This window comes from Culex quinquefasciatus, chromosome 3 (genome assembly GCF_015732765.1).
Source record: "Culex quinquefasciatus strain JHB chromosome 3, VPISU_Cqui_1.0_pri_paternal, whole genome shotgun sequence".
Taxonomy (NCBI): domain Eukaryota; kingdom Metazoa; phylum Arthropoda; class Insecta; order Diptera; family Culicidae; genus Culex; species Culex quinquefasciatus.
Genome location: NC_051863.1, coordinates 30763640 through 30791155, shown reverse-complemented (window position 1 = coordinate 30791155; position 27516 = coordinate 30763640). Strand labels below are relative to the sequence as shown.

General features: G+C 36.9%; 1 protein-coding gene across 4 annotated transcripts in view; it reads left to right on the top strand.

Annotated features, from left to right (window-relative positions):
- The window catches only part of LOC6035022 (SNF-related serine/threonine-protein kinase), an 83924-nt gene extending 59135 nt beyond the window's left edge, over positions 1-24789 (top strand). For 3 of the 4 annotated variants that reach the window (XM_038259597.1, XM_038259596.1, XM_038259595.1), the window contains 9 exons: positions 11078-11314; positions 11377-11595; positions 11663-11838; positions 11899-12040; positions 12107-12319; positions 12382-12519; positions 16491-16605; positions 16663-18372; positions 22359-24789. In XM_038259597.1, coding sequence (XP_038115525.1) covers positions 11091-11314; positions 11377-11595; positions 11663-11838; positions 11899-12040; positions 12107-12319; positions 12382-12519; positions 16491-16605; positions 16663-18372; positions 22359-22796 — 3375 coding nt within the window. In that variant the 5' untranslated portion in view covers positions 11078-11090 and the 3' untranslated portion in view covers positions 22797-24789. The remainder of the gene's footprint in view (positions 1-11077; positions 11315-11376; positions 11596-11662; positions 11839-11898; positions 12041-12106; positions 12320-12381; positions 12520-16490; positions 16606-16662; positions 18373-22358) is intronic. The other variant, XM_038259594.1, reaches the window with a different exon arrangement.
- Positions 24790-27516: the final 2727 nt, after the last annotated feature.

Sequence of the window (27516 nt, the reverse complement as noted above, 5' to 3'; positions counted from 1 at the left end):
ACTCCCGGTTCACCAGATCCGGCTCGTTTGGACCATGTCCAGTTTCGATTCGAGCGGACTGTAATTTCTCGAGCAAACACAACACTTCTTCCGGCGGACTGGGGGAACCGGGAATTTCACTGGGAGGATCGGATTATCGCAAGCAAGCCACTAAAACACTCAAGTTTCTCTTAACTACATCTATTTATCGACTAATTAAACTTAAGGTTTATTTCGAGTAGATTCGCGACGACGTAACTTCCGTCCGATCACTTCGGCTGCTTGCGGCGAACTTGTCTCAGCTTCTCGCACGATCGCGCTAACTCGTTCGTTGCGCGCCAAAAAACTCTCCACACGCGGGTGCGTTCGTTGCGTCGTTCTCTCCATCTCTCTCGTTCTCGCACCGTCGTCAACGGCGCGCGGTTGCCAGCTTTGTCGTCGATCGCAGTAGCCGTGGGGTTGGACACTGCTCAGTTGTAAAACCTTTTTCGGGCTGACAGCTTTCGGCCCGAACAAACACTAAAAATGTTTTAAAAAATCTCGCATTTTCCGTTACTCGACTGTAAAAAAATTTGGAACATGTCATTTTATGGGAAATTTAATGTACTTTTCGAATCTACATTGACCCAGAAGGGTAATTTTTTCATATAGAACAATATTTTTCATTTTAAAATTTCGCATTTTTTCTAACTTTGCAGGGTTATTTTTAGAGTGTAACAATGTTCTACAAAGTTGTAGAGCAGACAATTACAAAAATTTTGAAATATAGACATAAGGGGTTTGCTTATAAACATCACGAGTTATCGCGATTTTACGAAAAAAAGTTTTGAAAAAGTTGGTCGTCATCGATCATGGCCGTTTATGGTCACCCGCGACAGACACGGACGACGAAACAAAGAGAAACGCAAAAAGTAACTTTTTCAAAACTTTTTTTCGTAAAATCGCGATAACTCGTGATGTTTATGAGCAAACCCCTTATGTCCATATATTAAAATTTGTAATTGTACAACTTTGTAGAACATTGTTACACTCTAAAAAATAACCCTGCAAAGTTAGAAAAAACACGAAATTTTAAAATGAAAAATTTTGTTCTAAATGAAAAATTGACCCTTCTGGGTCAATGAAGATTCAAAAAGTACATTAAATTTCCCATGAAATGACATGTTCCAAAATTTTTTACACTCGAGTAACAGAAAATGGGAGAATTTTTAAAACCTTTTTAGTGTTTTTTTCAATGAAAAATACGTTTTTTCGTATTATTGAGTACGCCATCAAATCGGGCGTCTAATTTTACATAAAAGTCCCTTTGACACCAAATTTCTATCTCATCACCGTTTCAGGCTGCAAATGATTGAAAACACCTCTTTTTTCGCATGTTCAAAAATGGAAGGGGTCGTACCGCCCCTCCGTCAAGAAAACGGACCTCGGATTCGTGATCAGGGACAAAAGTTACCGCTTAGGACAAAGTTTCACGCAAATCGAAGAGGGGTCGGGGCAACTTTTCCCGATTTCGTGTGAGTTGGTAGAGAATTACCCATAGTTGATTTTTTATTTCACTTTTTGTCACTAAAACTTGATTTGCAAAAAAGCACTATTTTTCTTTTTTTAATTTTTTGATATGTTTTAGGGGACATCAAATGCCAACTTTTCAGAAATTTGCAGAACGGGAAAAAAAATCTTTGACCGAGTTATGAGTTTTTGAATCAATACTGATTTTTTTAATCGAAATATTGGTCGCAAAAATTTTTCAACTTCATTTTTATGTAAAATCTAATTTGCATTAAAAAGATACTTCAGTGAAATTTTGATAAAGTGCATCGTTTTCAAGTTAAATAGCTATTAGGTAATTTTTGTTGAAAACAGTCGCAGCTATTCATTAAAAAAAAAAAAAAAAAAATTTAAAGCTGAGAAAATTCTCTATATTTTGCTTTTTTGAACTTTGTTGTTTAAACAACCCTAAGTTGCTGAGAAATTGCCATGTAAAGATTTAAAATCATGAAAACTGATGTATTCTAAGTCCCACCCAAACAACCCACCATTTTCTAATGTTGATATCTGAGCAACTAATGGTCCGATTTTCAATGTTAAAATATGAATCATTCGTAAAATTTTCCGATCATTTTGAAAACAATATTTTCATTTTTTTAAATCAAGACTAACATTTCAAAAGGGCCACACATTCAATATTATGCCCTTTCGAAATGTTAGCCTTGATTTAAAAAAAATGAAAATATCGTTTTCAAAAAGATCGGAAAATTTTACGAATGATTCATATTTTAACATTATAAATCGAACCATTAGTAAAATAAATTATAGTAAATTTCCCTGATATGTCATTTTTATTCTGGTGTGAAACAGTGAAAAAAACTGATTTTATAAAAGAGCAGATAGTTTAAAAAATGCAAAAAGGGTCATCACCACATTTTTTTCAGAATCATGAAAATTAAAAGCATTTACAGTTCAAACCCATTTATTCGAAATTACGATCATACATTGGGACCTTTATTTTTCCAATTTTACATCAAATTCGGGTTCTGCGACCACATTTATGTAAAATTGAGTAGTTTATTGATAAATTTAACAATTGTATTTTCTGAATATTTCATCACCAAAAATCAAATTAATATTTTTGAAAAAAAAAATATGTTTTACATCTTCGAATTAAAAAAGGCCTTCTTCACCAACAGAAACTAACCGAATTGAAAAGTAATACTTTTCAATATTATTTTGATTTAAACGGTTAATGACTAAATACAGGCACATTTGGCTTAGATCCCATTTTTTGGGAAATGCAAAAAATACACTCGTCCAGTTGGTAAATATTGTCTTGTTTTTGCAACTTGCGGCCTAAATAACTGTTTTATTAATCCATTGAAATGTTTGACAGTAACATAACATAACGTTAATGTTTAAGCATGTTTTGACACTTTTTCAAAATTATGCTTCACATTTTGTCTCACAATTATATAATTTCTTCTATGTTTCTTTTGTTCATGCTGTGAAGATAACGTATACCGATCGGACAACTACGTCATCCTTCTAGTCAAAATCCGATATGCATTCTTGTTCTTTACGTCACACGCCTTGTCGCCAGTTCGCCGGTGTACGGATTTCAAACTGACAGATCAGATTTATGAATCAAGCGTTTGCCTTGTTTGACGTCAATGCGCTTTAGTAGCACAGTTTAGATCAGCATATGTTTTTGGTTTTGGAAATCTAAATTTATATTTTAAATGGAAAAATCTATTTTCATTAAAGAAATAGTGTTGGTAATCTACACTTTTTGTTATTTTAACAAGTTTGACTCTTAAAAATTTCACAAACACCTCCGCCATGAGTCTGCTGCACTACATACTATACTGTCATTCGGAACCGCCGTGAATTGGTTGTTCATCATCGTAATTGACTCGATTGCCTTCGTAAGCGGCGTCGTCGACGGCGTCGTTTGAGCTCTAGCGGAATGCCCTCGCAAGTGCCCTCAAGTACGTTGCTTTTCCAATTCATATTCATTCATAACACAGTATGTTCTATTCATTTGAGATTAATATGGAGCGCCGACTGTTGATGGGGTCAAAAAGGCTAGTTGCATGGGTTTTAAAGTACGTCACTAAAATTTTATCCATTCAGTGTCACTTGTAAAGAATTGTTGGAAAATGGTTTTTGATGTGATGTGCTTCAACTTATCCAATTCTTCTGCCAAGTCACGTGATCTATTTCTCAAACTATACACCTTACCTTAATCTAAATCTACTGCAACGTTGCCCCTGCCATACAAAGTATCGCCCGTTGACCTATTTCCTTCCTTCTTTATCTGGACCATCGCCGGCAGTTCGTGCCCCCGGCTCCGTACTCTCTATGCATTCATAATTTTGGAATTTGCGTTCTCCACGCTTGTTATTGTTGAGTTGTCTATACTAAATCACCAATGCTAGCACGTCGTCGTCGACCTGCATTCAAACCTCTCTCATAAGTTCAATTGCCTGCCAATCTGGGAGTTATGCTCTGAACCTCATTACGGGAATTGAAGAGAAGTCACGAGGGCCGGACTCGACACTCAACGAGCGCAACTTGAGAACTCGAGCGAGAGAGTACACAACCAACTGGGAGGAGGTAAAGCACTGCACGAACCAAACTAAACCCACCAAGGAATGCCGGATTCCGGAAGTGTGGGCTGCTGCCGCTGCAATCATGGCTAAGAGCTCGGTGCACTAAAAGGAATGAAAGTATAGTTCGTTCTTTTGTGTTCTGCGAAATTTTCCTTCCCTCTGGTGGATGACGGCGGGGTTTTCGGATTTGGGAAAATGGATAAAAAGAAAAATCAATAAAGCCAATAGCCGAGGTAGTAAAAACGTGCACGAATTGCAGCGAAACCACTCTGCGCCAAGTTTGGAGTGGTATATTAGTCGAGTCGTATCAGCCGCCAGAGACGAGGTTTACTTTCGGAACTCTCGGTTTGGTGTGGAGGTTGATTTGATGGATGTTGTGCAACAGTTGAGTTAATAAAAAAGCATTTCATTTCTAGCGTGTTCGACATTTCGTGCAGTCAGTGCCGGGGGTAGAGCTGGACTGGAAGGGTACCAGTTGTCCGAGTTACCCCTTCCGGGATGATGGATTCATTAAAAAATATTTTGCCAAGTGAATAAATTTTGGCATTTCTTAATAACTTTTTAAGCCTACTGAATATATTGGAATGTCTATCATTCTCATTTTATTTTTATATGAAACAAAATATAACAAAACACAAGTTTGCAATCGAAATTGACTTAACACTTTTTTTTTATAAAAGTGCACCGTTTGCAAGATGTTCAGTTTTTAAATGAAACATTTTTCAAGGGGTGAGAAAATTTGTTTGTTGCTGAGGTACAACCTCCTGAAATTTGTTAAAAATAAGTATTTCTCAGTGTCTTCGAATTACCTAGTAGTGCCTCTATCCCGGGAATTCCCCGGACAAAATTCCCGGAATTTTTCCAAAACCGGGTATTCTCGAATACCGGGATTTTTTTTATAATTTGTCCCGGGAATTCCCGAAATTGAAAAAAAAAATTGTCTGGAAATTCAGATTTGCTTGTGGATATAGACAACATGTTGAATACTTAGTAATCGAAAAGAGTTTTAAAGTATCAAAATTTGTATTCGGCATCTAGATAGGAATCCCAGAATGCTTAGTACAAAAGAGCACACCGGCTTCGATATATGTATCAGCAATAATTTGGTTTATTAGGGAATATTGTTAAAATTTGAGTTAATCGATCCACCAATCGCCTAGCGCTTTCAATTTTTATTTAATCTTTTATATTTTTTATAGACTGGGTATAATAATGACGAATTTTAAATTTGATTTCAAAAAATATATTGAAAAATCTGTACTTAAAAAAAAGAGTTTTTTTATTTGAATCACATTGGATAAAAAAAAGGATTTCACTTGAAGTCTTAACCACAACAAAGAACAAAAAAGAACCCTTTTTAATTTCTTTTAAGCTACAGTCCAGACTCGATTTTCCGAAGGCTTCTGAAAAATTTCCCTTCGGATAATCGAATCACGAAAACATTTTTTTGTTGTTGGACCCATTCTCTGAGATTTCGGTCATTCGATTTTTTTTGTGTTTTTTAATCCGGTTGAAACTTTTTTGGTGCCTTCGGTATGCACAAAGAAGCTATTTTGCATCATTAGTTCGTTCATATAATTTTCCATACAAATTTGGCAGCTGTTTGGGAAAATTCAAAAATCTGTATCTTTTGAAGGTATTTTTGGATCGATTTGGTGTCTTCGGCAAAGTTGTAGGTATGGATATGGACTACACTGAAAAAAAATAATACATGGTAAAAAAATAGTGATTTTTAATTTCACTTTTGTCACTTGATTTACAAAAAAAAACACTATTTTTATTTTTTGATATGTTTTAGAGGACATCAAATGAAAACTTTTCAGAAATTTCCAAAATGGGCAAAAAATCTTTGACCAAGTTATGATTTTTTGAATCATCACAGAATTTTTCAAAAAATCGAAATATTGGTCGCAAAAAAAATTTCAACTTCATTTTTCGATGTAAAATTGAATTTGCAATCAAATAGTACTTCAGTGAAATTTTCATAAAGTGCACCGCTCTCAAGTTATAGCCATTTTCAGGTAACTTTTTTGAAAATAGTCGCAGTTTTTATTTTTTTTTAATTATTGCCCATGTTTGCCCACCTTTGAAAAAAATATTTTTGAAAAGCTGAGAAAATTCTCTATTTTTTGCTATTATGAGCTTTGTTGATACGACCCGTAGTTGCTGAGATATTGCCATGCAAGTGTTTAAAAACAGGAAAATTGATGTTTTCTAAGTCTCGCCCAAACAACCCACCATTTTCTAATGTCGATATCTCAGCAACTATAAATCCGATTTACAATGTTAAAATATGAAACATTCGTAAAATTTTCTGATCTTTTCGAAAACAATATTTTCAAAAAATGTAAATCAAGACTAACATTTCAAAAGGGCGTAATATTGAATGTTTGGCCCGTTTGAAATGTTAGACTTGATTTTAAATGCTTGAAATCGGAAAATTTCACGATTGTTTCGTCTTTTAACATTTTAAATCGGACCATTAGTTGCTTTGATATCGACATTAGAAAATGGTGGGTTGTTTATGTGAGACTTAGAAAACATCAATTTTCCTGTTTTCAAACCTTTGCATGGCAATATCTCAGCAACTAAGGGTCTTATCAACAAAGTTCAATAAAGCAAAATGTAGAGAATTTTCTCAGCTTTTCAAAAAAAAAATCATAGGTGGGCAAACATGGGCACTAATTTTAAAAATGAAAAACTGCGATTATTTTCAAAAAAGTTACCTTAAAATGGATTTAACTTGAAAACGGTGCACTTTATCAAAAATTCACTTAAGTACTTTTTGATTGCAAATTCGATTTAACATCGAAAACTCAAGTTGAAAAAATTTTTGACCAATATTTCGATTTTTTGAAAAAATCTGTATTGATTCAAAAAATTATAACTCGGTCAAAGATTTTTTGCCCATTCTGGAAATTTCTGAAAAGTTGGCATTTGATGTCCTCTAAAACATATCCAAAAATTAAAAAAAATTAAAAATAGTGCTTTCTTGCAAATCAAGTTTTAGTGACAAAAAGTGAAATTAAAAATCACAAATTTTTTTTTACTATGTATCATTTTTTTCAGTGTAGTCCTTATCCATACCTACAACTTTGCCGAAGACACCAAATCGATCCAAAAATTCCTTCAAAAGATACAGATTTTTGAATTTTCACAAATCATTTTGGTATGGATAGCTGCCAAATTTGTAAGGAAAATTATATGAACGAAATAATGATGCAAAATGGCTTCTTTGGGCATACCGAAGGCACCAAAAAAGTTTCAGCCGGGTTAAAAAATACAAAAATTAAAATTAAAGAAAAAAGACCGATTCCGTAGCGAACTGCTCGTTGTCTCGTTTTTGATTGTTAAGCTTCAATATGACCCCAAAAATGCTGTAAAGTGATTTAGAATTTTTAAATCAAAGATGGCGGCCAAAATTGCGGGGTTGAAATACTAAAAAAATGTATTTCGTATGCTAAAAGTCAATCAACAACTCAAATTTGACTTAAATGGGATCACAGAACTCGAATTTGATATTTAAAATTAGAAAATAAAAAAAAAACATGATTTTTTTTTGTTCATGATTTGATTATTCGAGGTCCCATACAAACCATCAGATAATCGAACTTCGGGATTATCAAAACTTCGGATAATCGAAGCTTCGGATAATTGAATCTGGACTGTATTTAAAATCTGTTATGGTTGTTTAATTTGAAGTGTAGATTATCACCAATTCATATTATTGAGCTAATTCTAGGATTTTAAGCTGAAAATATTGCTGTTATGACTGTTTCAAAAAAAAAAAAAAAAAAAAATCCGGGGTCCCGGGAATTCCCGGGATTCTAAATATATTTTTTACCGTTTTTCAACTCGCGATATCTCGAAACTATTGCTCGAGACGAAATTTTGGAAAATGTTTATCTCTTTTTAATAAAATTATTTTTTTTTTATCAGGGTAACTTTTTAAAACGTTGATCTAGCTCAACATATGATTTCGAAATATTTACTAAGGTTTTTTTAAATTGAAAATCTTACCAATAGTTTTCGAGATATCGCGAGTTGAAAAATTAGGGCTTATTGGATGACACTGAGATATACTAATTTTTCACAACATGTTTACTTTTAGACTTTATGGCAGCAATTAACAGTCCGATCAACAATTTCTAAAGAGGAAAATTGTAAGAAATTTACATCAGCATAGCATAGCATAGCATAGCATAACGGGTCTGCACCACGCTGTAGGGGGTGCCACAATGGTCAATTCAATATTCTTAGACAATTTGATTGCTGCCCGGTACATCCAAAAATATCTAAGAACGTAAATTTTCACACTGTGCTCCAAGGCTACGCCCATACAGTCCCGTGGGGATTTGGGACGGGATGTTTTTGTTGTTCACTAGTGGCAAAAGTGCAGGGAACCCATGCGACTTTTAAAAGTGAACGGAATATTTTTGGGAGGTTTGGAATGGGGGTTAGGGGAATTTCATCGGGCCGATGAAAATTGTTGAATGCGTAATGTATTAAATGATTTCGAAGTTTGTACGTGTAAATGTGAGTCTTTAGTGTATTATATAATAAGCATATAGTTTTGTAAAAATAATGAATGAAACAAATATAATACAAATAAAATCAAGATGATTCCAGGAAGCTGTAAAAAAATAGCAGTAATTTAAAATATAAATGCTCCAGATGGTTCCCATGCTGTCCTAGAAATTTTCGTTAATTCAAACAGTTTGATCATATATGGTATGAGGAGATGGTGTGTTACAGGAAAGGAAAAGGATAAGGAACAATATAAACATTTATATAAATCATATAGTGAGTTGATAAATTTACATGCAGACAGTAAAATTACCACAATCACTCACCCCATACGAAAAGCGACACAAAAGCACTCAAAAAAATTAACTTGAATAATCACGACTTCGCGTCCCCACTTCCAGCGCACCAATCAATTGTAAGAAATTTACATCAGCTGTCCAAAAATATTTTTTTGCGGGGTGCTTATTCTTCATGAAGTATTTTTAAATTGTAAAGAACTGAATATTTCACCAAAAAAAAAAAAAAAAACAAAAAAAAAAGGATAATTCATAACTTGAAAACGGTACTCTTCATAAAACAATGTGTGAAGTTATATTCGATTGGAAATTTGATTTTGCATCTAAAACTGATTTGTAGAAATTTTGTTTGACATAATATTAGATATTTTCCGAAAATCACATTTTTTTCAAAGATTCATATATCCGGTATCAGATTTTGCACCATCTTAAACTCTAGCGCAAAAAAAAACCTTCAGACCCCTAAAAGAAATAAAAAAAAATCATTTAAAAAAAAGGAAATTCATATTAGACTGACAAAGATAATTTTTTTTAATTTCTCTGTAGGGTTTCACAAGTCAAAACATTGGGATCAACGCCATTAAACTATTGCGAAGTCTACCCTAGTGGGAATAGCCAAATATTTTTTGATTCCTATTAAATTAACTGGTTTTAAAATTTTGCAGCTTTTGGTACGGTATGTCCACGCGTCCATCCTCCCATGTAGATTCTGTGAAATGTGATCCGTTCTCAGAATCCTCTATGCGTTCAACACAACGCAGTAGGGCTGCCGTTTAAAATGGGTAATACATTTTCAGGTGTTTTCGAATGTACCGCAATTATTAATATTGACAAGAATGTTTGTGTTTGTTAAAAATAGGACATTTCTGTAGTTTTAAAATTAAAAGTGAGATAAAAAAAATTTCAATTTTTTACATTAAATATCAGTGTAATATTATTACTTTTTTCCTCTAAAATAATGGTTGGTTTAATTTTATATTTTTTTATTCGTTACTTGTGCAAGCCGGGACCGTGGTGTAGGGGTAAGCGTGGTTGCCTCTCACCCAGTCGGTCTGGGTTCCCAGAAGGTCCCGGTGGCAAATTTTGAGACGAGATTTGTCTGACCACGCCTTTTGTCGGACGGGAAGTAAATGTTGGCCCAGACTAACCTAAAAAAAGTGTAGGTCGTTAGCTCAATCGTCTCCCTGGGTCCTGCCTCGGTGGAGTCGCTGGTAGGCAGTTGGACTATAACAATCCAAAGGTCGTCAGTTCGAATCCTGGGGTGGATGGAAGCTTAGGTGTAAAAAGAGGTTTGCAATTGCCTCAACAATCAAGCCTTCGGACACCTAGTTTCGAGTAGGAATCTCGTAATCGAGAACGCCAAGGCAATGCTGTAGAGCGAATAATTTGATTTGACTTGTACAAGAGAGAGAAAAATAATTTATTGTTCGCATTGATAATTTTTAAGGAAATTTTAAATTTTCCTGATCGGTTTGACAAGTTGAGAAATTGCGATCGACACTAGTTTATTATTGCGAAGCTAGTGGGAATTCCCAAATATTTTAAATTGCAATATCAAAATGGGTCGATTCAAATACTTTTTTTTATTTTCAATAAGTAAAAAAAACTGCATTGTTTCTAAATGTTTTGAATTGTACAAAAAGCTTTAAAAATAGCTAGTTAATGATAATTTTTCTTCATATATGCTAGTCTAAAATTTGGCCACCACTGGCTCAAAGGGTCAGCCATTGAAGAATTTTGAATATTCGTCGAAAAGTTAACATCTTAGTTCTATCTGGGCAGACAGTTAAAAAAGTTTGAGTTCTACAGAAACAGGAAATTACAACTTTTAGGTAGATGTATCTTAAATAAGAGCTACATAGTATGTCGATATAATTTATAGCACAAAAACGAAATCGAAAGTACCGGGAAAACCTACAGCGTCGTAGTAGAACCCAATAATTGGATTTGACCAGGGCGCCACAACGACAGTCACAACCGCCAACTTACATAAGTTGTAGTTCTTTTGTCCGGAACACGTGTTGTGCGATTCCTTCCGTAAAACAAAAATAAATTCAAATTCTCTGAACCGAGGCTCAGTCTGCACGTCCGTCACGTGGCAACACATTGTGACTTGTAACTTGTAACTAATTTGTGTTTTTATTTTTTTCTCCCTTCCAAACCCCTTCCAGATTGCCACACGATGCAGGGCCGCGCCTTCGGGATGTCCGCCGCCGTGAACCGGGCCGGAGTGTACGACGGGAAGATAGCTGGCCTATACGACCTGGAGGAGACGCTCGGCTCGGGCCACTTTGCGGTGGTCAAGCTGGCCCGGCACGTCTTCACGGGCGAGAAGGTCGCCGTCAAGGTGATCGAGAAGACCAAGCTGGACGAGATTTCGCGCGCTCACCTGTTCCAGGAAGTGCGGTAAGAGAAGAGGAGTGTATGTTGGGGTTTGCTCAGTTGTAATAATCGGTCTTGACTTGCAGATGTATGAAGCTGGTGCAGCATCCGCACGTGGTGCGGCTGTACGAGGTCATCGATACGCAGACGAAGCTATACCTGATACTGGAGTTGGGCGATGGCGGAGATCTGTACGATTACATTATGCGGCACGACAAGGGCCTGTCGGAGCACGTCGCGCAGGAGTACTTTCGCCAGATTGTGCGGGCCATTTCGTACTGCCATCAGCTGCATGTAGTGCACAGGTAAGAAGCGGTCGCCGTTGAGTGAGGACTTAAACCACAATCTCTTTTCCTTTTTCTATCTCAACAGAGACTTAAAACCAGAGAATGTAGTATTCTTCGAGAAGCTGGGAGTGGTAAAACTGACTGATTTTGGGTTTAGTAACAAATTTTGTCCGGGCCAAAAGCTGGAAACGTCCTGCGGAAGTCTGGCCTATTCGGCGCCGGAAATTCTGCTGGGCGATTCGTACGACGCACCGGCAGTTGGTGAGTAACTCAAGTCGAACTGCTTTCATCAAAAAAACCAAAAATCTTTCTTTATTGCAGACGTTTGGTCGCTGGGAGTCATTCTATTCATGCTGGTCTGCGGCCATCCTCCCTTCCAGGAGGCCAACGACTCCGAGACGCTCACGATGATCATGGACTGCAAGTACACGATGCCGGAGCACGTTTCCGAGGGCTGTCGGAGGTAACCTTTCCCATCTTCCAAAACTTCAAACAACCAATCTAACCCCAACTTCTTACCCATTTTCAGACTAATCAGCACCATGCTGGTGCGGGAGCCGGAAAACCGCGCCACCCTGCAGCAGATCGCCCAGGATCCGTGGCTGCTCGAGGGCAGCAGCACCGAGGAGATTCCCGAGTATCTGCCGCTGGTCAGCCGGGAGCAGGTGAGCGAGGAAGACCACGCGCTCATCCTGCAGAAGATGGTCAACGGCAAAATCGCTACCAAAGAGGACATTTTAGAGTAAGCTCCCAGCTTCTTCCCATACAAGTGGAGTCATTTCTGACCGTAACCAACTCTCGCAGGGCTTTAGATCGTAACGAGTATAACCACATCACGGCGACGTATTTTCTGCTGGCGGAGCGAAAATTGCGCGCCCACCGCCAGGAGGAAGCCCAGAAGCGGAAACCGGAGCTCACGTTGCCGGTGTCCAGTTCGGCGCGGTAAGCATTTAGCTTCTTTTTTTCCCCACCTCTTGCTGATGCATGTTCATTTTTCGGTTTTGGGTAGTAGTATTTCATGTTCACACGTTTCTCACGGAGCACTGTGTGTTGGGGCACGGAGGGAAACCAACAAAGCACCACCATCGCGTAAATTGTTTTGCATGCATGCATGATTTGAAGCTTTTTTGTTTTGTTTTGGGAGGGTGAGAGGAATATTGGCTTACGCCAATTGGATTACTGTAATTTGGGGATTGTATGGGGGAACCACAAAACAAGTTGAAAAAGATCCAACTAGGTAAATGTGTCGTGCCTGTCGATAGTGAGGCGTATTTAAAACATTAATTCGTGAAAAATGTCGAATTCTTGGTTAAAGATTTGGGTTTATCTCCATCCAAATTTGTTTGATTTCACTTTACATACAAACACATTATTTTGCTAATTTTTATTCGAAATTGACTTTCTATTTAGCCATTGAATAATTATTTTTAAGTTAATAACTCGATGAGAATACATAATCTTTACGTTATTTTTTGATATTTTTTTAAGAAAAATATTTTTTCCAATTCCGATGTGAAACTGTCAACTTTTCCTGTCCTTCTGGAGAAACGAAACGGCCTACTTTTCCTTACCAAGAATAACAGAATGGAAAGTTAATACCTTTCTACACCAGTGCTGAAAAGTACTACTCTTCAGCACTGTAATGGGTGCATTATTTTCTGGTTTGAACGGTGAATTTAATAAATACATGAATGTTTGACATAAAATTCCATTCTAGAAGCGTTTTTCGAAATGGCAAAAAATGTTGTAAGCAACTCGTTGCAAAACTTGATTTTTTCAGCACTCGTCGTATTTATTCAACTCGGTAAACCTCGTTGGATAAATGTACGACTCGTGCTGAAAAAATCTTCTTTTTGCAACTTGTTACATAAACTACTATTTCAAAATTATGTATATGTGAAATCGAATTTTCTAAATATTGTTAAGTTTGTGAACAAAAACAAATTTGGAGGAAAAAACGTTTATTTTAAAAAAATTAAAAATGAGCAATTCTACCCGAATTCTGGAAATGGATTTTTTTTTGTATTTTTTAAATATTTGGCTCAAACATTTTGAGGACTTTGCCGATGACCAAATATGTCATTTTGTATCTCCTACTAGTCTCCATCCAATTTTGGCAGCTGTCCATACAAATATGGTACGCAAATATTCAAAAATCTTTTTCTTTGGCAGGAATTTTCTGATCGTTTTTTTAGTTTTTGGAATCGAGACTAACATTTCAAAAGGGCGCAATATTGAATATTTGGCCCTTTTGAAATGTAAGTCTTGATTCCAAAGGTTTTAAAATGTTTTTTTTTTTCTAAATGATCAGAAAATTCGTCACAAATCCAAAAAAAAAAAATGCGTTACGTATTAAAAGAATACTCCTATCACAACTTACAACTTTGACGAAGACACCAATTCTTTGAAAAAATTCCTTCTAAACATAATGATTTTTTTTAACTTTTACGTACCATTTTTATATGGACAGCTCTCAAGTTTGTATGGATAGCTTGGCCTTTTGGACATAAGAAATCGATGGAAAATGTTTCATCGAAATAAAAAAAAACTACAAAATCAATTTAGCCAAAAACTTGCGAAAAGCTCCCTTTCCCAGTGAGAATTTTGACTCGAGCCTCATGTTGATTTTGGCTTGAGCTCGATCCATCTGATGGATCTTGAAAAATCGTCCTTTTTAAATGCTATGGCACTGTTTTTTTCAAAAGCCTTAGAATTTCGCCATTTTGCATCATTAGGTACTACAAGTCTCCATAGAAAAGGGGCTTCCACAGAAATGTGCACGGAAAACCTTTGAAAAACGGTATCTCTTATCAATTTGGTATCTTCGGCAAAATTGTAGGTGATATCCCTAGTAACATTTCAAAAAGGCAGATGTAAACAAACAGTCTATCCCACTTGCTCTAGTGACAGTTCACGTTGAATAAGAGTGGGATAGGCTGCTTGTTCACATTCAAAGTTTCGCCCTATTGAAAATTCACTACGGATATATAAGACTAAAGTTGTTTTTGAGTTATAGCCAACATACCAATTTCTGAAATCACGACTTACATTTCAATAGGGCTAAATAATAAGTTTTGGGCCCTTTTGAAATGTAAGTCGGGATTTTCACAATAAGAAAATATTTTTTTCTTAGAGTTGAGAATTTTTTTCACAAATTTCACTTTTTATCATTTAAAATCTGACCAACAGTTTCCAAGAAATCGTCAATTGAAAATTGAGTGTCAATTGGGCAGTAATTACAATCAGGATTACCAGGTCAAAATTTGAAAAATTTGAAAAAGTATCGATTAAAAATCTGGAAAATTATGGCAGACTTAAATCTAACAATTCTAAATAATGAAGGGGAGGGAGGATATGAATTAATTCAGAAGTTTTCAGAATCCAAATAGTGTAACTGATTTTATGGCCTCAAATATGTCGAATTTAGATTTTCTTTGAGAAAAACACATTCTAAATTTTATCATTTTCAATTTAATTCGCTAATGTTTATCAAAAAGTAGTTCAAAATGGACATAAAGTAAAAATTTGGCCAAATCTGTCAAAATCTGGCACAGAGAAGAGTGAATTTCTGGAGTTCTTTTTTTTTTTTTTGAGAAGGTTCAATAAATCAAATTTCCAGTTTTTGCTTTTTGGGATTTTTAGAAATCGCCTTGAGTCAGGGGTATTAAAAAACACCCAAAAACTGAAAATTTGGTTTATTGGACCATTTCACAAAAAAACTCCAGATCTTTATTCTGGCTGACACTTGAAAAATCTGGCAACCTGGCAACCCTGCTTACAATACGCTTTTTTGATAATTTTCTTTCATTTCTGACGAAGTGAGGAGGGAGAGGTTTTGAAATTTTTAAGTTTGCATCTGACCCGGCGCCTATTTCGACAGTCGTTTCCAACGACCGAGTCCACTAAGGAACTGACCGTACAATAACTTTGCCAAAAACAAAACGTCCGTTTCTCCCAATTAGGTTTTACGCCGACTCGGTTTTGAGGTTAGAAATTTGACAGCTTGGCTGCACTGTTTACAGTTTTTGCACGTGTGTCTTCGTAAAAGCTCGTGACGTCACGCTGTAAAACCTAATAGCTCAAAAGTTGTCACTTTTTGGCTATTAAATCTGAATAGTTAACTAGAATTCTAATCATAATCTACCATTTTGCCGAAGACACCAAGTCGATCTGAAATTAAATCAAGGTTAAAAAAAGGTGCTATTTGACAGCTCTTTCAAGGGGACCATAGTTGATCCATCGAGAAAATGTTGTCTTGTCATTTTTTTTTTTTTTGATGAAAAAGTGGTTTTCAAATCGTGTTTTACCGTTGTACATGAAAATTTACATAGGGCTTTAGGAGGACCCTATTGGGAGCGAAAACTGTTTGTTTCGATCAATCATTTTCACCCACATGTATTGTTACCTTTTTCTCATCTTGGTTAGAGAGCGTTCTTTTATTACGTAACTCAATTATCAGGATTTTTGACACCCTCCACCCCCTCGTAACAAAATTTTCATACACAACTTTCAACAAATTGTATGGAACCTTCGCCCCCTCCCCTCAACTGTGTTACGTAATAAGAGAATGCTCCCTTACTAGAAGAATAGTACGAATAATTTCTTCTTTGCAGGCGTCTAACCATATTGGGAACATGATGCACCAAAAACCACCTAATAATCACATCTCCACTTTTAACCAGTTTGAGGATTATTGTCTATAAGTTATCTAAAATATTGCATGCCTTGTTAATTAATAGTTCTTTGACTTGTTTTGCTTCTTAATGGAAAACGGTGTAGCTGTAACAATGTACATATTAATTTCTAGCATAGAACTGTTGAATAAATGTTGCCTGCGTGAGAGAACATGAACCTTGTACGACAACTCCCTTCGAAACCCCGTCATCCATTCTCTCCCTCCCCATTCCCAATAGGTTACAAAACTTCCGCAAGGACTCCGAGGACGACCCGAAGGAGGACAGTTTGCTGCCACCAAAGCTGGGAATGCTGCTGAGCGTACCGCGGACACCGGGCACCGAAACCGGACAGGTAATTTGACTAGTCTAAATTTGTAGACTTATATTACAACAGTCTCGAATTTCGTAGGGTCGCAACCGCAAGTGCAGCATCGTGCAGGAGGAGGAGGACGACGAGGACGACGTGACTGGTGCGGGCCACGAGGAACTGTCCACGCCGTTGAACAGGCGCGGCTCCCGCTCGGAGGGCCGCATCAACGTGACCGTGCAGGACCGGATAGCGGAGTCGGAGCGGTTGAAGCAGGAAGCATCGGCGGCGGCTGCGGCTGCGGCAGCTGCGGCCAAAGAGAAGGAACTGGAGCAGTTGATGAAGCAGGAAACGAAGGAGAACTCCATGCTCGGGGGGTTTGGGGCGATCGGTAACGTGACGCTGATTACGAGCGAAAACAGTTGTACCAAAGATCGGCTCGGGATCGCGGGTGGTGGGCTGCAGCGGAAGGTGCCGGAGATCAAACGGGGTGGGTTGGACTTTGTGAAGAAGAGTTCCTCCATTTTGAAGCCAAGTTTGGGCAAGTTGGGTGATGGAAATTTGCGGGGAGGGTCGTTTGACAAGTGTATCGCCAGTATTAAGGACGTGGAGTTGGTGAGCACCAAGATTTTGACGGACAGTTCGACGATCACGATTCCACTTCCGAGTTTGAATATTGTGACCACTTCGACGATTCCAAAGTACAAGACGATGCCATCGCCCACCAGGACGAACACCATTCTAAGCGCCAACACCAACTGTTTGAACGAGATATTCGAGGAGGGGACGGATGTGGGCAGTTCGGACAGCACGAGTACGACTCCGCGACCGGTGGTTAGGAATCAGTTCAACGTGAGGCAACAAGCCCCGGGTGGGCCGGCTGCCGGCAACAACGTCCATCGGCGAACAAAGTTCAACAAGTCGCGGACGGCGTCGTGCAGCAGTTCGGACGCGTCGGATGACGACTCGGAGAACCGCAAGAAGCGGGCGCACAAAATTGTCGATTCCACCGTGAAGCCACAAACTCAGCGGCGGGACTCGCACGACGATTCGAGCGATTCGCAGGACCCGGGCAATGCGGCGGCCCCGTCCGGAACGCAAACCGGAGCCTGTGTGCGGGCCATCATGACCGGCACTTCCACCAACGGCAACAGCAGTCAGTCGCCGTCGGACAAAAACTCCGGCAGCGGAGGCGGAAGCGGCGGCGGAACCCACAGGAAGTCTTCCCAGCAGGTCGATTTTCGGCGCCACCGGGGTCGCAGGAGGCCCGTCGAAACGCGACTTCGCGAGAGCCAATCCCTGAATCGGATCACCGAGGTGCAAGAGTCGGAGATCTCCCATTCGGCTGCGATTGCAGCTGCTGCGGCCGCGGCCGCCGGTGCCATAGCTTGCTCCAACAATGTGCCAAACGCGGACGATTGTCCGTTTGAAGACGGAAGCGATCGCACGACGAGGCAGAACGACAGCACACCGGACGAGGAGGAAGCTGGCGTTGCTTGTGGCGGTGACAGCAAACAGGTTGCGGATTGCACAAACGTGGCGACGACGACGTCCGGCAGCACGAGTGGAAGTAAACCGAAAGGGTTCAGCGCGCGGATATTCCACACCTTCAAGAAGCAGCATCCGTCGTCGAACAGTTCAACGCCCAGCAGTGTGGACGGCGGGGAGCGAACGCTCGAGGTTGAGAATGGTGGTGCTGCCACGGGGAATGATATAGAGATCATGGTCGAGCTGAAGAAGGCGTACGCGGCCTCCGAGAGCAACAACAGCAAAAGCACGAAAAAGATTAAAATTCTTGGACGATACTTTCAGGTGAGAACTATTTTTATTGGGCCTAAGGGCATCTCTACTCCTGGGAGGCAATTCTTTCTTTATTTGCCATCTTTTTTGAAATTTGAGAAAAAAGTAAAAAATGAAAAAAATCAATGTGAATGAAGTTGTGTGCATATTTAGTCCATAAAGGCTAGAACGGTGCTCAGAAGGAAGGCAAAATTCAATATAAAAAAACACTCAAGAAACGGTTAATGAAAGGGCCAAAATTTAAAAAAAGTTCATATTTAAAATTTAGTACTAGTAGTAGAAGTAGTACGAAACTATTGGCACTACGCCCCCCGGGGCATGGCCTTCCTCTAACGTGGGATTTCTGCTCCAGCGCCTCTGACGAGACAGGAGAAACCGGGACCGACGTTTTACTTCACCATCCGATAGAAGCTCAGTGGATAAGGCGGGAATCGAACCCGCGTCTCATAGCATCATCGGGATCGGCAGCCGAAGCCGCTACCCCTGCGCCACGAGACCCACACGAGTAGAAGTAGTAGTTTTTACTTAATTTCTCGACAAAATTTTAATCCGGACAATTGCCCTGGGCTTTGTCATAATGAGTGTCATAGGTTTGATGCTTGTTTGGCAAAGAGTATGATTTGATTCGATGTGGAATTAAAATCGAAGTGTTCAGTATATTGCTGAAGCTTCCATTTTTACACATGGACACCACTTCATGCTGCGAGAACCCACTTTGGCGTAGTCTCAGGGCTTAATCGATGGCCGGTAAGCTGTCATCGAGACAAGGAGGTTCTCTGATAGTGGAAATATCACATTTGTACAATGAACCGCTACATATGTGATTTTTCCCTATCTTAATGTGGGTGTCAGGTTAAGATGCGGGTTTAAAAAAATAGTGATTGTAGAATTTAGGATTTTAACTATAAATATCAACTTTTTATACTTTGCCTTTAGTTATTTAGGGACAAAATTAGTAACAGTGAATTTAGTAATTCTATCAGAATCGGTGATTTTCATTCAAGTAGCATACAAACCATTCTAATTTGTCAAAATTTTCATAGAGTCTCGATCAATCAATAGTGAAATGATATCGGACTAAATTCGTTGATCTGTTGAACTAACGGTTGTCGGATTATGATTGTATCGACCATTGTTGCGAATCGAGGATCTACTGGAATTCTGAAGAACAAATGGTCGTCTCTTTTTCAATTCACGACTTGTAAAATATCAACTGTTATTTTTTTTTTGTTTTTGACATAGGACTATGTCTCTACTTACTATATTGGGGGGCCAGTTCAGAAATTCGATCCAAAGCGTCACTTTTAAGCGTTAAAAAAGGGGACATTTTGAACGCTTATATCTTTTTTCCCTGTGAATCAATCCAGACGGTTGGACCACCAATCGAAAGAGAAAGACTTCAGCTATCGTTTAATTACATAGATAGTTTGACTAAACATACACGCAGAAAAATAAGGCATATTTGAATCAACAAAACATTTTGTTGATTTGAAAATCTAGATTTTTGTTGAATCAACGCTAAACGTCAAAGCAACTTTTTCAAAACAACAAATGATTTTTGTGGAATTGAGAAAATCAAGGTTTGTTTCAACGCAAAATCGGCGTTGATTATATTCAACAAAATTTTTGTTGAAACAAACCTCGTACAGGCTGATTCTACAAAACATTTTTCTGCGTGTAGTTAAAGCACTTAAAACATGCAATCAAAATGAGTAATTTTTCAGTACAAATCGGACAGATGACCAATCAGAGCGAGCGTATGCATTCGAGGCCGCGCCCCTTGTGTGCCGTTCTCCGGCTGTGCCGCTATTTAAGCAGGAAATTTCGCAAAAGCAAGTCACTTTGGAACGAGCACTCCAACTGTGCACGTCGGGCCGGCGCGGAGCAGCAGCAGCAGCAGCCAATAGAAGAAGAGGACCAGCAACCAGAAGGAAGAATCAGCAGCAGCAGAAGGAGGAAATTCGAGCGAAACGGACCGGTGGAAGTCGCTATGATGCGGCGGTTTTCATGAAAAATGGCCAATTCGACAGTGGTGGAAAAAACCTGGAGTGGCCGGTGCCCTCGAAGCAGGTTCCCCCGGTGCCTGGGGGGACATTTACAGAACCATACGAGTTTTGGCGATATGGATATCGAAATTCATGGTTTTTGATACTGAACATGAAAATGGCCATTTCGACAGTAGTGGCCACAACCTGAAGTGGCCAGTGATCTCAAAGCAGGTTCACCTTGGGAGAACATTTATGACAATTTTGTCGACAAATCTATGAAACAAAATAAAATAATCTTATTCCAGATTTCACTAGCAATCCAAAAACTCATTCAAATTGTTTGGTCCTATGTCTTTCGGTTATGTCTCTGACATACCACCTTGAACTTTTTTTTTTTAAAGAAGCCAGACAGGTTTTAAAAGCAACGTTTTTTTTTTTTTTTTTGTTAATAATTAAAATGTCGGGGATTTGAGATAAGAGTAGCTTTCGGATAGGTTGCTTTAAATCTTGTATTCAATTCAAGTTAGGTAGTTATCCGCAAATGAATATTTGGACTTATATGAATAATTGAACATTTTGGACTTATGAATAACACACAACTGTGCATTTATTCTAGAGTCAGATCCATACAGCGTCAGTGTTTATTTGGTCGAAGTGTACTAATTCATTGGCAGATCTGATTCTAGTTGTAATGTACGACAAGACTACTGACGGACGTGACAGGACGAGGGCCCAGTTTAGAGGTTTCAACATCAACGATGTGCGGCTGGATCACCCTCCCAAAAAAAAAAAATAAAAAAAATAAAAAAAAATAAATAAAAAAAAATTAAAAAAAAATTAAAAAAATAAACAATAAACAATAAAACATAATCCGGACAATTGAAATAACGAAATTTAAAAAAAAAATTAGCCGGATATGCTGTATCTTTATCATACTTTTAAATCAATCATGGCGGCAGAATTTAAACATAAAAAAAATAAAATTTCTTAATAAAACATTTGGAAAGCTTTAGAATTCATGAACATTTAGTATTTTTATAATTTATATTGTGTTTTGAACTTTTAGAATTTGTAGAATTAAAAAAAAAGAATTTGTAGAAATTCTAAAATTAAGGAATTTTTCAAATTTTTAGGAATTTTAGAAATTTTGAAATTAAAAAATTTCGAAATTTAAAAATTTAGGAATTTAAGAATTTTAAAATATTAAATTTTAAAATTTTAAAATTCAGAAATTTACAAATTTGAAAATTTAAAATAAAAAAAATTAAAATTTAGAATTGAAGAATTCAAGAATTCAAGAATTTAAGAATTGAAGAATTGAAGAATTTAAGCATTTAAGAATTTAAGAATTTAAGAATTTAAGATTTTAAGAATTAAGGAATTTAGGAATTTAGGAATTTAAGAATTTAAGAATTTAAGAATTTAAGAATTTAAGAATTTAAGAATTTAAGAATTTAAGAATTTAAGAATTTAAGAATTTAAGAATTTAAGAATTTAAGAATTTAAGAATTTACGAATTTAAGAATTTAAAAATTTAAAAATTTAAGAATTCAAGAATTTAAGAATTTATGAATTTAAGAATTTAAGAATTTAAGGATTTAAGAATTTAAGAATTTAGGAATTTAAGAATTTAGGAATTTAAGAATTTAGGAATTTAAGAATTTAAGAATTCTAGAATTTAAGAATTCTAGAATTTTTAGAATTTTAGAAATTTTAGAATTTTAGAATTTAAGATTTTAAGAATTTAAGAATTGTAAGAATTTAAGAATTTATGAATTTAAGACTTTAGGAATTTAAGAATTCAAAACTGTGATGTTTGCAAAAAAAAATATAGAAAATTGAAGAATTTCAGAACTTGGATCTTTATCTTTGTCTTTACAAATTTGATTTATGGAATTTCAGGATTCCTAAATCGAGAATTGTAAAGTTTAAATTTTTTTTTTGGGTATATTTTTTTAATTAGGTGGAAGCGGAGAAGCTCAAAATTCTAATCCAACTCCTTCCCCGCAGGTCCACAAGAAATTTTACGTTCCGCTGTCGGGGCTGTTCCAGCGGGGTCGGCTCTACAAAGCGCAGTCCTGCGGTTCGATCGTACGGGACAAAGTCAACGTGAATCCCAACGGCGGTTCCGGAGCGGGTGGCACCACCCGCGGCGGCACCAACGCCCGCCACTCGACCATCTTCAACGAGAAGAACCGCTTCATCAAAAACTGTCTGAGCGGGTCGCGGCTTCTGGGCAGCGACGGCGACATCAACCACAACGGGAACAGTTTCATCACGCTGCCACCGGGAGCTGCGACGGCGGCCATGACCAACGGCAGTGTTTCTCCTGTGGACCATCAACAGCAACACCAACACCACCATCACCTGCCGGCGGGCGCCAGTCCGTGTGGGCTGCTGGCCGCCGGAACCGGTGCCGCCGCGTCTGTGCCAATCAAAACTGCGTAGTAGGGAATGCGACGGAATGGGACGTTGCCGCCGCGCCCGCAGCCCGCTTACCTCTAGATTTGTGTTTTTTTTTGTCCTTTAGATTTAAATCTAGACTGAATGTTCCTTACGTAAGTGTATGTATGTATGTATTAGTTTACGGTCCCGACGAGTCGCGCGCGCGCGCACACTCTCGCAGAGACATTTCCAGCCTCCGGGGACGATTGGATCCGTCCACAACACAAAAAGGCAGTTTGGTACTGCACCAATCGGGGGGAATCAGCTCGGCGCGCTCGGAACGGCAAGGGGCAATCTACGTGCAATAACTAGATGAGCTTAGGTTTTACGTTGGTTTGATTTTACAGTTTCACGTATTTTCTCTCGAATAGCAAGCAACTGTTGATTGAGACGACAACAAAATACAAGTATTCGTTTTCTTTCACAAAGATGTGTGTAGGAGGATTAAGCAAAGACACGTGTATATTTAAATTTCTACCACTAATGACACCGTTTTTTGAAAAGAGAGAGTTAGACATTTAAACAAAAGTAACACTCACTCACACACCACACAACAGTGAAGCAAATCATTTGACCGCAAACCGATAAAAAAAAACAATATAATACTTTGTATGTGCTGTGCACAGGTTTTTGAATTGCGACTGCGAGAGGAGGTGGCCGTTTTCGAAACGTAACCCATTTGATGTTTTGTTTTTAAAGAGAAAGAACACGTTGCCAAGATTAGCTCATTTTTAAGCCTTTTTGTATTGTTTGTTTGTTTTCCTCTATTCGCACGCAATCTCATAAGTGTGAGTGTTGTAAATTCTAGGTGGAAAAAAAAAACAAAGCAAAACAAGGCGTGTGTGTGTGCGGGGTGTGAAGATTGACTAAAGTGAAGTTTGCTGACAAACAAGAAAAATAGTTACTATCAATCATGGGAGCATAAAATAGAAAGCTTTTATTCAAACGACTAAAAGCACGCATCAAAAGTTTAAATTTCAGTTTTGGTGGAGACGCATGATGTATTGTTACGCTAATGTCATGCGTCTCCATCGGGATTTCGCATATCAAATATGGTTGAGCGTTTCCAGTTGGTGAACGGTTTTTAATAAAAAAGTAGATCCAAATTTTCGTTATGCGTTTTGTAAATTATTATAATTTTTCTTTAATATAGCAAAAAATACCCAAAACACATTTTTCAGGCTTTTTTGTATGTATTCTGTTTTATTTCAAAATAAGCCAGCACAACATTTAATAGTAATTTTATCATCATAAAATTTGTTTCGTTTATTTTCAGACTTCAAAAACTGCTTTCCCTTTTTTATGTTGAAAGTGTTTTTTTAACGAAATTTTTGAATTTTCTTATCCAGCAATTTAAAAAAATTTAAATTCAACTTGGAAATCACTCAACTTATTTTCAATTTCGTTTAGATGTGAGCAATTCTCGAAGAATTATATCTGAAGCAACATTTGAAAGGGGCGCTACGAAATTGCTCTTACGGTCTTTCGTCCCATTTAAACGCCTTCGATGAAAGGCCGTAAGAGCCATGTTGCTCCGGAATATTTTTTTTTTCTTCTAAAACCAAACAAGTTATTTTCATCCTGTATACGGCCCCTACAACTTTTCTGAAGGCGCTTTTTTTCATCCTGCTAACATTCAAAATTGTTGATTTTTTTTAAATTAAAAATCTAAAAGTACTTGTGGAATATTTGATAAAAGCACGGACGAACGGACATGACACGGGGCTTCCAAAAGTGAAGCCGGTTTTCTTTTACTTCTTCTTGGCGCAAACCTGCGCAAGCGAGATCGCTTGTGTCAAAATCAACGCGCCACGTGGTTTCAAACGTAAACAAAGCCAGCTGATGTTGCAAATTCATGGGCACTTTTTGAAATGGTCGTATGAAATTTACATTAAAAATACAATTTTTATTAATTTTTCGGAAATTCTAGTAAAAAAGATGAATTACCTAGAGTCTTAAAGACAAACTTAATGCCAATAAACTGTTTCTAGTACCATACAAATGCTGAATATTTTAATTAATTATTTCATAAGACATTTTGAGAAATCATGTGTAATCGCTCGATGCTACTTCGACAACTTGAATGTAGATGGTGCTAGTGATAGTTTGCTTCAGAAATTTGAAGAAAATTTGTTCCTGGTGTCATGTCCGTTCGTCCGTGATAAAAGTGCATTATGTATTTTAAAAAATTTTAACCCTTGTATTTTTTATGGTTAAAATGTTTTTCTCATTAAAAACTAGCTTGAAACAGTTCCAACTTTTGTTTTCTATTTGCGTGTTCCATGATAAAGCTAAGACATTTTGTTTTACCCTCGGTTCTGGTTGAATTCGAGAGGAAGAAGAATCGAGCCAAACATTTGATTAGGGCACAAAACCAAAACGTAAACATTCGGGATTATTCCACTATTCCATTCATTAGTACACTCCCTACATGCCCTCCAAGAATCAGATTGATAACAAACAATTTCCTATTGAAAAATCAAAAACACAAAAGGGCACATAACCATGTTCACTGCAAACCAAAAGAAAAGTTCAAATGTGCCCTTTTATTTTTCGATAGGTTCTCGTACTTGAGGAACTTTTTGTGTTATAAAGTGAACTTTTCATACATTCTTAACACTAATTCACTAAACACAGGATTTCTGCAGAGAAAAACTTCGTCAAAAAACAATATTTAATACGGTCCCATACCTTATCACATACCATGTTTCACATACCTTATCTACACTATTCAATCACAAAACTTCACCAATAATCGAAATTTCTACTGAATTCCTCATTATTTCTAGCTAAACAAAAGGGCCCGTAAACATCATTCAAAACAACAATCTTCGAAATTGCATTTAGAAAGGGCCCATTATGAACAACAGTTGGAAAGTTAAAAGGGCCCAATAACGATTTTTTTTAAATTATGAGTTTTATTGCGAAAATCAACAAAAATTAAGAAGCATTCAAGCAGAGTTGAGGATAATGATGTCTGGAGTTTTTTTGAAAAGGTCCAATCAACCAAATTTTATTTTTTTACTTTTTGGGTGTTTTTTTAATACCCCTGACTTAAGGCGGTTTCAAAAACACCCAAAAAGCAAAAACTGGAAATTTGGTTTATTGGACCTTTTAAAAAAAAACTCCAGATGTGTTTTATCGTATCATCAGTAAAAAAAATACCATCAGTCAAGCTTCATTTTTTTTAAACAGGAATTGAAACAAGTTGTCCACTTTTTGATTTTCTCGAATCGCGGTTTTTGGTTTTGTGCCCTAATGAAATGTTTGGCTCGAAATGTTAAAGAATTTGTCGAATTTGTTTTTTTTTTTATATTTCAAGTCCAACGTTCAAAATTGTGAAAAAAAAGTTTAACAAAATGCTTTATTTATTATTTTGTCAAAAAATTGCAAAATATTAATCAAGTTATAATTTTTTTTTCCTTATCTTTTGTGATTTTTTCCGATCTGCTTTCTTAAAATTGTAAATTTTTGAATTGCCAAAAATAAAATGATTAAATATGTAAAAATAAACGGTACCGTCATCAGGGTGATTTTGTGATTTTATGAGGAAACGTTGAAGGAAGTGGACAAAAACTTGAAAAAAATGCATTAGCCTTACTCAGAATCTTTTAAAATTTTGTGAAATTTTTAAGTTATTGATTAGGCTGTTGAAAATATTTTTCAAAGTTAATGTTGGGGCACCTTCAAAATCGGTCCGAAAAATCAGGAGGCAAACCTTTTTTTCTCAAAAAACTTACAAATTTTAATGGAATTTGAAGTCTAACAATTCAACAATTCAAACAAGTCTCAAAGCAATTGGAACTGCATTTTACTGCGTTTAAAATCAATTTTCGTGAAATGATTGCAAAACAGCTGAGCAGGTGTAAATGCATTTTAAAACAGTTTTCTCAGACAAATGTTGACATCATATCTTGTAATTTCAATTTATATATTTTTTATTGTATTTTTTATTGATTTTACTTTGAATCCGAACCACAAATAATACATTTTTGCTTGAATGAAAGTTTATAGGCACACTTATACTTACATCAAACCCAGCATTTAAGATGCGTAACCGGAAAAGAAGGTGTGCATGCCTGGTACGAACACTCAAAGCGTGTTCTAGCGTGTTGCTCGTACTGACTCAGAGCAAGGGTGAGATGTAGGGCAGTGCGTGTTCGTCGGGAACCTGGTGCGATTTTTTTTTAAATGTTTTCTTTTCCCGTGATCAGAAGATCATTTTGAGCAACTTTTATTTTGCTAAATTTTTGCTTCTTTTGTTTTACGTTTTTCTTTATTCATTTATTGTTTTTAAATGTTTCGATCTTGTTTAGTTTTTGTATTATATATTCCTGCTTTGATAATCGTTTTCAAGCACTATTTAACAATTTTTTTTTATTTTGTAGAACTTCCGAAAAACAGTTCCGGCAAAAAAAATTAAAGCCTTGAATTTTTTGATGATTCAAAACAACTACTAGTATATTGCATTTTTAAAACTTTTTTTGAGGAAATTTTGAAACAACGGCAGTCTTGTAATTTCAGTTTCTCTATTATTTAAATACTTCAGTTATCATTAATTTATCTCTATTTTTCAAATACTTTTGCATTCTTATCCCTTCAAATGCTTAAAAAAATCAAATTTGGTTTGAATATTGATTTTTGACAGAATTATAAGATCAAAACCCGTCTTGATGGGAATTTAAGCAAGAAGGGTTATTTGCCCTCTAAAATTTAAAATTTG